This window comes from Chiroxiphia lanceolata, chromosome 10 (genome assembly GCF_009829145.1).
Source record: "Chiroxiphia lanceolata isolate bChiLan1 chromosome 10, bChiLan1.pri, whole genome shotgun sequence".
In the NCBI taxonomy this organism is placed as follows: Eukaryota; Metazoa; Chordata; class Aves; order Passeriformes; family Pipridae; genus Chiroxiphia; species Chiroxiphia lanceolata.
In genome coordinates this window covers 24,189,188-24,202,716 of record NC_045646.1, presented here as the reverse complement: position 1 = coordinate 24,202,716, position 13,529 = coordinate 24,189,188, and the positions used below count along the sequence as shown (strand labels likewise).

Here is a 13,529-nt window from a genome sequence, read left to right as displayed (position 1 = left end):
GTACCTAAGCATCATCTCAAATTGGGTAATGAGAACTAAATTTCTTCTGCATCCTTAAAACTGTAAGAAAATGCTTAATATATCTGTTTTTGAAGCAATAGGTTTCTAACAAGTGTAGTATTTTCATATTTGAGCAAACAAAGTAAATTATGTTCCTAATCCATGTTTGAAAATCCACCACTTCTCTTCTGAAATGCACACTACAAAGTTGTGTGTGAAAATACTGGTCATCATCTTGAAGAACACCTAAACTTTTAAACAGAATCATTATTTTCAAAGCTTGAATTTCTATTAAAACAGAAGTGCAAAGTCACTATGTTACTTTCTGGAAGCATTACCTTTTGGTTCTCTTCAATTTCTGCTCTGAGTTCTGAAGAAACAACTGTTTTTGTTATGGCTCTACAAAAATAAAAACATCATGCTGTGAATCATCTTCTTATCCTACTTATTATACTTTACACATTAATATAATTAACCTTCTAACATAAAGAGCTGCAATCAGAAGCACTGGCATTTTGTGATACTATTGAACAGTAGGATGCAGCATTTTTCTCACAGCATACAATTCAGCAGCACAAAAATGTTAACCACATGCCACCTCTCAATGTCTAATTTCACATTAACCACAACAGAAGTGAGCAGCTGCCAGAAAGGTAGAGCTGGAGGCTGGCAACACAAAATAGGGGGATTTCACTCCACATGGCAGGTTCCAATTCCTTTCCTTACTTTGGATCTAGTGATTGCATCATCACAGAATGGGCAAGTACAGCCCACAGATCAGAGTAAAAACACAGTAACAGTGCAATGCCCACCTTAAGAAGATCTAAATAGCATCTTAACATTAGTTAGTGGGAAATAAGACCAGTTTCTTCTTATTCTCATCTGGGGTGTATCTCCACCCATGCAAAAATGAGGAGCTCCTATAATATCAATTTCACAATCCAGGCCATGGAATTTATCAAGAGATATTTCCAGACTGGTTGGGCAGACCAGATTATGACTGAATTTTTGGATATTGATTTGAATACGCTAAAGACAGTCACTGACAAAGTGCAAATACCAGCAGATCTGCACATCTCTGACATGAGGCTGTTTGGCAAAGAGGATCTCAGAAAAGCAGGATCCTGTGAATGGATAAACATTGAGGCCACCAAACAGAAAACACAGCCAATAAATTCTTGAGGACTCGATGCAATAGGTTCAGAAACATTTCACAGCAAAAGAGCTCAGGCAATTCTGACAAATTTTCTACCAGTCCACATCAGCTGCCATGCAAAATAAACACTTTAAGATCCTCTTTGTAACTGTAGGCTGAAGAACTGCATAAACATTCCCCAGTGTTTGCCTTCAGCTAAATGAAACTCAGACATTAACCCAACCAATGCTGCCTGCCTCAGGTTTTGCTCAGAAAAAAGAGTGAGAAAACTTCCTAGAACTGATAATTAAAAGTTACCTGGCCTTTGTAGGAAAGTTCTGACTGAGATCTTTCATGACCATCAGAGCATCCACGGGGGGAGCAGTCAAAATGCGAGCAGCAGTTTGAAAACTCAAATCTTAGAAGTAAAAAAAATAGAAGTCAAGAACTCAAAACTGAACACAAGGCAATGCAGAGGCATCATAACTTCAGCTTTCAACTTTTTTTGCATGCTACCTAAGAAAACTGATTTTCTATCTGCACCTGTAGATACCTTTTTTTAAAATCATCTTTTTTGTATTCAACCTCTATCTTTTGCCTTGAAATAAGTAACCCTTCCAAACTGAACCAGTGCATGCTGCCTACAGGTTGCTTCAATGAGTCCAGACCAGCACTCTTTTTTCTTTGCTGAGGTGGGAGAATCTGCCCTTCCATTTGATATAGGTACGTTCCCTTTGGCTACCACTTATGTTCAGCCTTTCATATTACTCTTTTTGAGAGGATGAAAAGCCTTTTCACAGACCTCTACAGATGTTTTCTGGGGAAAGAGCCCAGAGGTGCATGCAGGTGATTTTGAAAGACAGTTTTCCTCTGGTCTTGAGAAATCTCAGCTTTGTACACCAAGAATGTGATCATGGAAAGAAATTTTAATTCCTTTTCTTTCCTGCATTTAGTGGACCATACAAGCAGCCAGTCTCAGAGCAAGTGGTTCACTGCACTTCACAATACAGAAAGCAATCCTTGTGTCACAAGTCCTGTGAAACAATCTTTCTAAAAGCTATTTCAACAGGACTCTACAAAAAAAGGCACTTTAAAAATATCCATTATTTTCCAGTGCAAGAATTTACAGTCAAACTCAGTCAATTGTACCACCAGCAACCTCGATTGTGCAGAACATGAGAAGATATATTTACACTGAGTTTTTGTAGATCAATACTGAAAGCCTTCATCCAGATTACCTTGTAGCTGCCACACTTTCAAAGGTGCCATTTCATTGGTACTTTCCACAAGGTGTTTTCTGAGCTCCTTCAGCTCTTCTGTCAAGTCAGGATACAGCTGCCTAAAAGGGTACAAGGGTCAAACAACTCCTGTGGTTTCCTCTGAGCAAGTCTACAGCTAATTCAAAGAAACTACCATATGGAAAGATGCTGCTAAACACACATGGGTAACTCAGACATGTAAAAAATAATAACAAAGCAAAAGATCAGCACCTCTGCAACAAGTGTTTCAACAAAGACCAACCACTTACAACTGAGCTTTACCTTAGTTTTCCAAACAGAAATCCCTGCACTTCATCAATAGGGTCATTTTCATCTATGACTGTGGCATTCACGTCTGTGCCTATAAACACACAGAGAACACCACTAGCACCAAGCTATTCAGAAACAGAAAAGCAGGAGAATCCGGGGGTTTATACGTCTATGTGCACGTGTAAATAAAAAGTATACACACATATTACCCTACCAAAGTAGTTTTGGCAAGTGCATGAGAGTTTGCAAAACACAGATCAGTGCTCTAAAAGCAACAAAAGCAAAATAACATGCAGAATTCTCAGCTTTGTCTTCCCCCAAAAAACCAAGAACAGGAAAGACATTCTGATCTAAGGATGGGTAAGTTAAGACAAATTAAGGTAGAGAAATTGTTTTACACCAGCAGAGAATGGCTGGCTCTCTGGTAAAATATTAGTTGCATTAACAGTGCTATTACTAAGATCTAGCCCAGATCCATGACTCCATTGTGCCCAGCATTTCACAAAGACAGAAGGCAAGTGCCAAGGCAAAGATATGCTTCATAGGGAACATGCTCCCAAAAGTAATTTTGGAGCTAAGGAAAGAATTCAATTCAAACAAACAGTCATTCAGAGCAAAATAAATATAAAATTATCTTTGCAAAATTAAAATGTTCACATTAAAGTACTTGAAACAGTAATTCACCTTTCACCTGTGTATCATCCTTGGCCTTATATTCTGTACTTTTAATAGCCAGTTCTACACCATAGCCAGAGAGGTAGACTTTTTCTTTGCTGGGATTCTGGAAGGAAAAGCAATTAAAAAACAGTATATTAACCCCTCTTTGTTTAGATGTACAGATTAAAAGCTGCCACTTCCCAAAGCTAGGAAGTCTCAAGCTGGTACACATTTCAGACATAATTGGTAATGAGAAACAAACACAGTGATTCTGTGATTCTGCAGTAACATACTCTAATAATTATATTTCCTATTGTATTTCAAACAGTTTTTGAAGTTCAGCAAGCATTAATTATTCCTATGAACCAAAAACCATCAAAAACCACAAAGAGGAACACAAAACAATGTTTTCAGGACACAGTGTGTGAGCCAAGTAGAGCTGGATACATTCCTGTCACCAAATCAGATAGAAGGGGGAAAGGAACTTCAGCTGTGAGGTTCCAAAATGAACATTCACTGAAGAGTTATCACGGACAATTACAAGAAATAAAACTATGAGTAAGAAGAGATACATAATTAGGTCTGACTAATGAGAAAAATATGATCACATGTTAAATCATTTTGAAGTATACAGGACTCATATAACAGTACCAAGATCTCATGTGTAATACACTTAATTTTGAATATACAGATAAACAAATTCCTTTTATAAAAGGAATGTGGTGTATCCAATGTATTACTTTATTTGATTAAAAGTGCAAGTAATGTTACAAGGGAACCAGCCAATGCTTTTTTTTTTTCATTCAAGCCCTGGCTGCTACACTGCAGGTTTGGGTAACATTTAGTAATACTCAGGAAACAAGTCAAATAACCAGTTTCTCAGAGCTTTTGAAATGTAGTTTTAAGCACTAACCCAGTGGCCACGAGCAATTTAGTGGAGGAAGATGGAAACCAGGATAAATTACACGAGGAACAGTGAGTGGTTCTGTAACAAAACTGCTACAGAAATCTTACTGTTAATCCTTGCTTTGCCTATCAAATAACTAAGTGGCCTGACTATGACAGATCTGCTGTTTCCTATGATCTAATATAAGTAGAGAAACTTTTTATTTACATTAAAGTCCCTAATTAATCGAGTTTAATTCTGGATGTGTGAAATGAAATGATGCTTTTACTTAAACAAACAGATTTAAATTTATTCTGTATTCGTCAGCTATATGCAATAAAAAATAGAACTTTGAGTATTCCAAATAAATATTCGAAAACAAATGCAGCAGCACATGAAGTCAAGTTAAAGGGAACAAACTCGGGCCAGTTTTCTTTTTAAAACCTGGGCCAGTTACTCTTTCAAATTCAAATACCTCAGTTACAATGCACAGATATACTTACAGCAATGTAGTGTCTGAGGACATAGGTGATTTCTCCTGCCTCAGCCTTTGAAACAAGCCTCCTGTGGTGTCTGTAGAACTCCCCTGAGCCAATCTCAGCATAAAAGATGACAACAGGACTTTCGGGGTTTGACGCTGGGTACTTGTGGTCCCCCTTGAACAAAAATGGCTTTGGCCTAAGAGGAAACATTGAAGATTGCCACAGTGTGATTCACAGCATTTCCTCACTCAGTGCAAGATGGACTTTTTTTTTTCCTGTTTAATCACTACTCCTGTTCTCACTGAATACATGTGCCAAGCTATTCCCACATATTATCAAGGTTGGTAACACCTGCTGCACGTTGATAATGCTTTGTTAAAATTGAATATGTGAAAATGAAACAAGTAACTAAGAGCTATTTTGAATCTAATATGACTCTTATTTTAAAAATGAACCATTTCCCTTAAATTTCCAATTAACTTTCTCCCCTTCCCCCCCATGATTCATAAATTCTGTATAACAAATTAAAAAAGCTGATAGAACAAATATTCCAGGAACACAAATTCATTTGAACTTGGCTTAGTATACAAACAAGAAATGAATGAGAAGACTATTTTTAACTCCTGTCTTTATATTTTGTCTAAAATACAATTAAATATTTAAAATATTCCCAGTGAGTCAGAAAAATTGCATGTGAGCTATAGATGCCACATGTTTGCACATTGACAAAAAACTCCTTAGGCTTACAAAAGCCCAAACTAGCAAGGTTACTATGAAAACAAACTGAAATGTAAGGGCTTGGCTTGGTTTTGGTTTGCCACTTTGTTTTATTTTCTAAAGAGGTATTATAGCTTCTTTTTGTTACTAGCAGTTACAGTCAAGTTCTGTTCACACAGAGAAATCTGAATTTGAAATACATACTGTGTGGAAATGCTTTTCTTTGTTAATGCTGAGGAAAAAATACTGTGCACACTTCCAGCCATTCATGAAACAATCTGTTATGTTAACCCTCATTTTAATATGCAGCCCAGCTCCTTCTATTCTCTCTACATACTGAAGGCTTTACACTCTCCTGAGAATCCCTACTGTCCTTCAACAATTGCAAGCTGTTCCAGGATTTGTTTCCAATTTTGCCTGTGCACATTCCTCCTAGCAGAATATCCAAGAGTAAGGGATAAGAAAACAATCATTGCCATCTGGATTAATACAAAATAAGAGACTACCACTCCTTTGCAAGCAATGGACAGGATAAATCAACACTGAAGAAAGTAGACACTACTGCTTTATTACAATGTCTTCACAGTAATAAGTCTAAATTTTAAAAGCTAATCCAGTGATAGGAAATTAAGCAAATACCTGTCTGAGGCTGCCCGTAAAAGGTCTCCAAGAGAGTCAAATTCACACGTCTTCTCCCCATGCACAACAAAAAACAGGGTACAGCCCTTTGGTGGAGGTTCATCTGCTGCTATCTGTATAAAATATTTGCAATAATGTAGGTTGAATAAGTGCAAATATAATAAAATTCACTTAGAGCAAGTGAAAATTATAAAGATGTAGCTGTGCAGCAATCAGTATTATTTGATTTCTTATATTCCAAACTAGTAGTTTTTCCATGTTTGTGACATAATTTAAATGCAAGGTGAAATTGCAAAACTTGAGAGCTAAGCCTTAACTTATTTCCCACTCTGTTATTATCAACTGTAATGTCAGTTCCAGGTACAGAAAGGAAGGCTTGCAATTGCAGGGGGTCTGGTTGAGGGTTTTTTTGCATTACACATCACAAACCTCTGTATTTGTTGAATATTAAACAACAAAATGACTCCAGATAAAAAAGGAAAGTTTTACAGTATTACCTAAATAAAGCACATTCTAATGTGAGACAATTTGCAATGAACTATATAATACCCTGAGTTAAAAAAAAACCACAATAAAACGAACTTCCATTTATGAGTTGTAATCACTAGAGAGATATATTAATGGATTATTATCTTCCAGTAAGTACAACTGAACAACAGGAACAGCAGCAGCATCACAAGTACCAATGGAGCCATAGGGATTTTCCTCCTAAAAATCTCCACACAATTATTAGTGAAGCAGGCACAAAGATATGCAGACATGTCAAAATCCCAATTTGTTAATCTACTCCAGACAAAAATTCGGCACCCCAGGAAATTCATATATACATCTGCTCTGTAGCTCAGGTGTATGGAGCAGTCAGGTCAGGGGTTTTATACTCTCAAACATCTCCTTCACAGCTCACTCCTTCCTGGGCCTTAGGCAAAGCTCTGCACATCATTTGAGCATTTCCTGTACTAACCTGTTGAAAAGCTTGAACAGTTGCAGAATAAGAGCGTAAAGACAACGAAAATTTCAGCAAATTCTGCTGCAAAGGTGACAGAGTCTGGCAGGCTACTTTCAGCATTTCCTGGTAAGAAGAAGAATCACTACCTGCAAAGTCAAAGCACAGCAGTTATCCTCCTATACCATATTCTCATTGAGGAGGGACCTTCCATCTCATGATTTATACAGACATGGGCTAACCAGTCCATGAAATTAATCTTAAACATGCACGTGACTGATCCTCCTCAATTTTCATTACTATCAGTTCTGTAGATGGATGAGAGTGGACTTCAATACAGACTCATGAGAGTAAACTTAAATACATTCCTGAGGATGCAAACACAGGCTGGGGAGGAGGGAAACAGTTAAGAGCTCCCATTTAATTTCAGCTGAGAAGTAGTAACACAGAGAAAAGGTATTTACAATATTTTATACTTCATGTTGAAAAAGAAACTGGCAAGCAAAATGTTTCAGACCCATCCACTACAGCTTTTGTCAAAGGGATATCCAAAAGCCTTGAGCATATTGCAGCAAAAAATATTACTGAAATCAGCATTTTAAAAGTCAAATGAGGACTAACACAATGGAAGACAAAACATTGTTTATTTTTCAACTCTCAGTCAGCATCAAGAAAAAGACTATGAAAACTTACCATCCTCTTCAGATGTCTTAATATTCTCACTGGCTTCCACAAAATTCCAGAATTTTTCTTGACCTTCTTCTGACAAAAATTCACTGAGTAAAAAGAGAAGTTAGCTAGATCTATGAATTTTCTCCCAAGTTACAAATGTAATACATTGTAAAGCTTTAAGAAAGTTTGTTCCTAGCATTTATTTACCTATGTCAGAAAACTGAGTTACTAGAAAAAGCAGTGCAGGAAAACCAAAACCAAACACAATGCACCTAAACAAATAAGAGTTGCAGACCAGGACAAACACACAGCACATGAAACCACCCTGTAAGGCACCTACTGATCTCTCAAAGACCCCTAACGGGCAGCAGTGCCCATCCTGGGACCTCTCTTCTCTAATGCATTTCTTTGCTAGCTCTCTTTTATGAGAAATAGTCATTTTTGATTATTTTGCTGTAACAAACTGTAGATTACTGGAACTATCAGCTTTGGTGGGGTTTCTTGCTTGTTTCTCCGTAAATCAGCAGAAGGAGAAGTCACAGCTTTGTGATTAGGTAGGTATACAATGTTAGACAGTAAAATCAATTCTCTAAACAACAACAAATACTGTATCATGTCTAAACATGTAACACGTTTGATGCTGTAACAGAAGGTTTGGAGCCCACTCACAGCCACAATGACCTGTGTGTTCTGCCCCAAGGTGGCAAGTGCTGCTTTAACACCTGGGTAACAAACTGCAGTGCTGGGCTAAGTACACTGAACAGCAGCAATGATTTTACACTGCAGTGCTGCATCATGCTGCAGTTCATCCCAGGTGAACAATCCTACCTATCCCAAGTCTTTGAATACAATGGATATTGTATTCAATGGATATTGTATGCAAACGTGCCTTTGGCATAATATTTTGATTTTTTACTTGCTGTTTCACACTCTCTTAGGGTGAGCTTTTCCCCAACAAATATCTCACGGTGTGAGGATATTTAAATCCTGGCATTAACACCTGTGCTTTTCATTTTACTGCTTAAGGAACTTTCAGTCTTAAGCTTCAACAAAGAAGGTTACAGAAAAGTAATTTCACCTAGGACACACTGGTCCTCTGACCCCAAGCCCTGCCCATATGAAGGAAACCCAGTGATGCCCAATTATTGTCATGTGAAGCAATCTACAGTAACACAGACAGCATTCCATATTTGGCAACACCCTTAAGTGACACAAAATTAAGCACACACACACTCTTAAACAAAAAAAGTCCTATTTTGCATTGACATCTCCAAACTAAAATACAAAAAAATGAAATTATGGGGACTTCAAAAGTGCTAAGCAGACTGGCAGTGAAAAGACAGCATTTTGCTTTCTTTCTTCATAGCATCTTTAGGGAAAAAAAAAAAATCTTTAGTACCATAGAAGAAATCTCCCCAGGGTGACTTGCACAACTCTTACCAAAGCAGTTGACTTTAATCACAGCTCACATGAACAAAGTTAAACTCCAGCTTTACTGAGCTAAACATACACAAGAGCAGCACATATCAAAACCTACAATCAATGCTGAAGTAAAATACCTTTTGTTATGGAATCTTACAAGATCAAGCTAAACCTCTCTAATCAGTGCCTTGAGTAAAACTGCATAAAGCAAAAAAATACAATGCAATTGTTTATGGTTATTAATGTTTGTTCTGATGCATAATGAAAGAATTTACCATGCAAAAAGAACTACTACTGTCTGCTTTAAAATCTCCTCCCATCTCCCTACACACAGCAGTGATCATGTTCAACTGTTATTATTAATAATGAGTTAGTAATGACCAGAATCCAAAGTGCCACATAAGAAAGAGAACACATCCTATAAGCATAATCTGATTTGTCAACAAAAAATCACAATGTATGTACCTTGTTTCAAGGAGTAAAGGAGTTGAAGACCACTTTGTAGTTAGAGATGTTGTCACAGCTTTAGAATCTCCTTTTACAAGGGAAGAGCTGAAGCAGATTCCAAGAACTGCAATAAGTATTCCCATTTTATAGAAGCCTGAAAATGATGATGAAAAAAAGTTAGTTTTGCATTGTCTCTTTTTATAAATACAGAATCTCACATATCCAAATATATTAGGACATTTTAAGCTCCAGTGGCCCATTTAATGCAATACACCAATGAGATGGTCATCATCTCACCTGGGCTTACAAAATCAGAAATACTGTGAAAACTTAAGAGAGGCAAGGAATTTACAATCTGACTCCTGAGCTGCAATTAAACCTAAATCAATTCCAGCTTCCTCTGTGTTTATACTTTCAAATAAACTTGCTTCAGTTCTGGGACACCTACATACTACTTACTTTAGGAGGAGGTACTTCAATCTGAGTGAAAAACCAACCCACCATTCATTTCATGGGAGGTAAAGTCACACCTTGCATTTGCAGCAGCCAAGTACTAACCAGTGTCAGATAAAGCAGGTAAGGATGAGGTTCCCTAGTCAGCCCTTTAGGTTCTGCTGGGCACAGAGGACTGCTTCTCTGGGGAATGAAGAAACAAGCATTTCCTGGATGCACTAAGCACCACCAATTTTAGAAGCTGAAAAATGAATGAAATAATGAAAACAGACTCAAATGATACATCTTACTGTGAGAAATAAGACAAAAAGAAAAAAAAAAGACCATTTCTTTAGTGTCCTTCATGGGTACTTTCATGCCTTTGTGTTCTCTGAGCTATACAGCAGAACACAGCTGAGTGGAATTTCCTTGCCCACAACTCTTACACTTACAGAAGACCTGAATTCTCCTGTTGGTTTTTCATTAGTCTCCAAAACTTCCAAGTTTTTTCCCCCTCTCTGACTAGACTATATTTTCTACACACCCAATATGCACTCAGATACTCTCTTGTTTCTTCATCGTTATTTTTCTGGATAACTCACTTTCCATTTTCCCCCTGCAAGTGAAAAAACATCCCACACCAAACCCAGGTATATCACACCCACCAACCTGCCAGGATCTAACTCATGCTTCTTTTTCATGATGATCTCAATGTGAAAAACAGTGTTATATATCTGTAGCTCTAAGCTCTACCTGTATATATACACAGACAAAAAACCTGAATCCTGTTCCCTTTAAAAATTTACATTCCCCAGCAATCACTCAGCCATTGTTCTTTTTCTCAGGATTAAACCAGAAACGCCTGCTGTGATATCCAAAGAGCAGCTTGCTCAGCTGCACTCAATGTTTGCTTTATGCCACACCTGGGAAGGAGGCAGATGGAATGGTCAAAGCCATCACTCCCTGTGTGCAGAGGGGAAGTTCAGCCAATATTTGTGGAGTGAAACCTCGGCTTCCGCCAAGTGCAACAAAAACCCCACAGTTTGCAGTTCCTCCCAGAGTCGGGTCCTTCTTATTCACTGCAAACCATAAACACACAAATGAATATACTGAACCGTATTCTCTCAACTAAAACTCCTGTGCTGCTCTCTAGTGCATTCTGGGAAAGACTGTAATAAAAGCCTTTTTCTGTATGAAATAGGAAAGAAACCAAAGTACACATTTGTTGCCTGACACCTGTTCAGCCAACTGAAAACCTGCACATTAGAAGTTAATAACAGCCTTGAATAATGACAGCCATAAAACAAAGGAAAGACCAAAATCTCGAAGAAAAATACACCATGAAAAAAGAGGTAAGAGCCTCGGGAATGAACCGTGTGACACGAGGAGATCCAGCTGTGCTCTGTGCCGGGTGACAAAGCAAATCCCAACCTGAATTACAATACTGCAAAGTGGAGTTTTCACATCTAGTTTGTAAATATTTTTCCTCCTTTGTTTATCTTTCAATTACTCAGTTTAAAATACTTCTGGGAACTTGGGCAGCCGGGAAAGAAATAAATCACTCCACAGCCGCAGGCAGCGCTCTCTGCCATGCCCTGTCAGGTCAGCAAGCGGCAAAGATCAGCGCACGGTGAAGATGTCTGGTACCAGCGATCGCTGATAGCCCAGATCGCTCTGAAAGCACGTCCTGTAAAGTGCTCGTGTTGCCGTGCTATGGACACCAAAACTAAAATATGGCGATTAACTGGCTAGCCCACGAGCAGAAACCCCTCGTTCCAGCTGGGGGTCGGCGTCCAGCGGGCTCTCACTGCAGCGCTGAACAGACGCACGGCAGCTTCGAGCCGCCGAGGGCTCAAAACACGCCTTAAACCCGGACCGTCAGGTCCTTAACGGTGCGGGGAATTAACGGCGAGCGCGGCCTCTGCCGCTCCCCGGTCCCGCTACACCCGTGGACCGACCGAGCTCCGCGGGGCCCCGCCGGCCCCGAGCCCCGCACGGCGCCCGAGGGGCGCGGCCCCGGGCCCTCCCCGCCGCCGCTCCCTCACGGCCCCCGCGGGCCGCCCGGTAACCGCACCTGCCCCGCGGCCGCCGCTCCCTCCCGGCTGCCACCTCTTCCGCTTCCGCTGCCGCGGCCGGGCCAGAGGCGCCGCGGCGCCGCAGTGGCGGCGGGGCCGGGCCGGGGCCATGGCGGGGGCCGGCGGCGGCACCGCGCCTTCCCCTCAGAGAGCCGCTGCCGCGGGCGGGCTGAACAGCCCCGGCCCCGTGGTAACTACGGGGCCTTCTCCAGGACTCCGGTGCAGTCTCAGTTTAAAGAGGTAACGCCGGAGGCAAAGGTGGGACCCGTGTTTCCGCCTTCAGCGCGTCCATTAGCAGTCGGCAGCCTGCGCTGCTGAAAGGAGACCGTGTATACAAAGAGCTGCTTCTTTCACTTGCTCGTGCATTTACAGTGTAAACTAAAAGAAGCATATGGCAGATTAAAAACCAGTTGTTCTTCATTTATCTTCTCCGTACTTTTCACAGCTCTCTTATCAGAGCTCCCTCTGAGCTGTCCCTCTTGCAGCCCGAAGAAGCCACCTCCACCTTGCCGTTCTCTGCGTGCTCTGTGCCCGGCTGTCCCTGCCGCCTCCTCCGAGCGCTCTGTAGTGTCACCGTGGGCTTTCTGAGTCACAGGGATGGGGCAGCAGAACTGGGATCTCAGGCAAGACGTGTAGAGCCAGAATAAAGCCGGGAGTCCAAACAGGCAAAGTAACTTGGGCAAGGGTAAGGGAGTGTCCCAGGAGCTGAGCCACAGGACAGCTGGCTGGTTGGGTCATCCTGGAGAGTGGTATCCTTCTGAAGCAAACTATCGCCCATGCCAGGGCTTCCTCAGCAGCTCTTTGCAAGGCTGTTCACAACACAAACACGAAAAGTTTGCAAAGCTGAGCTAGAGATTACTTACACGTGATCCTGTAATTTCAAAGGTTTTCCTTCTGTTTTCATTTTAAAACACTGAAACTCTGAAAGTGACAGATGTTGTCTGACTTCAACTCCGAGCTCCAAGGCGTGAGAACAATGTCATGAAAAATAGTGGTGTTCTGAGCTGTGTGTAACCAAACCTGCACTGCTGGTGTCTGTGGGTTGTGATGTGATTACCAGGGTTTGTGGGTTTGGGGTTTATTTATTAATTTTTCCCCTTTGCCCCAGTGAGTAGCAACCAGCTATGCCAGGCACAGCAGGGCTGTTGGGGTCAGGAATTCATTGATGCCATCGGTTTAGTTACCAAGTCTCCTCGCCCTGAGCTCAGCAGCAAAACTGTCGGCCGCAGACAGGGCCAGGGCCTGTCCAGCCGGCAAGGCCGGGGTGCGGGACGCGGGGAGCGGGCCGGGCGCGGGGCGGGGGCCGGGGGCGCGGTCAGCATCTGGCCCCGCCCACCCCGCGTTTCCTCGGAAACCTCGCGGCGTGCGGCCAATAGCGCGCCCGGGCGCGACACCGCCCCTCCCGCGCCTCGCGAGATCTGTGCCCGCCAGAACGTGAGCGCGGACTACACTTCCCGGCGCCCCTCGGGGCGGACGCGGCAGCCAATGAGGAG

The 13,529-nt window shown here is 41.2% G+C and overlaps 1 protein-coding gene across 5 annotated transcripts in view; it reads right to left on the bottom strand.

Annotated features, from left to right (window-relative positions):
- Nucleotides 1-12,113, bottom strand: part of UGGT1 (UDP-glucose glycoprotein glucosyltransferase 1) — a 43,860-nt gene extending 31,747 nt beyond the window's left edge. For 2 of the 5 annotated variants that reach the window (XM_032697761.1, XM_032697766.1), the window contains exons 1-12: nt 12,036-12,091; nt 10,088-10,223; nt 9,548-9,683; nt 7,682-7,764; nt 7,007-7,137; nt 6,046-6,158; nt 4,711-4,885; nt 3,349-3,445; nt 2,677-2,755; nt 2,374-2,474; nt 1,454-1,553; nt 339-399 (exon numbers count right to left, since the gene is read on the bottom strand). In XM_032697761.1, coding sequence (XP_032553652.1) covers nt 339-399; nt 1,454-1,553; nt 2,374-2,474; nt 2,677-2,755; nt 3,349-3,445; nt 4,711-4,885; nt 6,046-6,158; nt 7,007-7,137; nt 7,682-7,764; nt 9,548-9,672 — 1,065 coding nt within the window. In that variant the 5' untranslated portion in view covers nt 9,673-9,683; nt 10,088-10,223; nt 12,036-12,091. Of the gene's footprint in view, nt 1-338; nt 400-1,453; nt 1,554-2,373; nt 2,475-2,676; nt 2,756-3,348; nt 3,446-4,710; nt 4,886-6,045; nt 6,159-7,006; nt 7,138-7,681; nt 7,765-9,547; nt 9,684-10,087; nt 10,224-10,884; nt 11,041-11,706; nt 11,914-12,035 lie in introns of those variants that run through there. The other 3 variants (XM_032697763.1, XM_032697764.1, XM_032697765.1) reach the window with 3 other exon arrangements.
- Between the last annotated feature and the right edge of the window lie 1,416 nt (nt 12,114-13,529).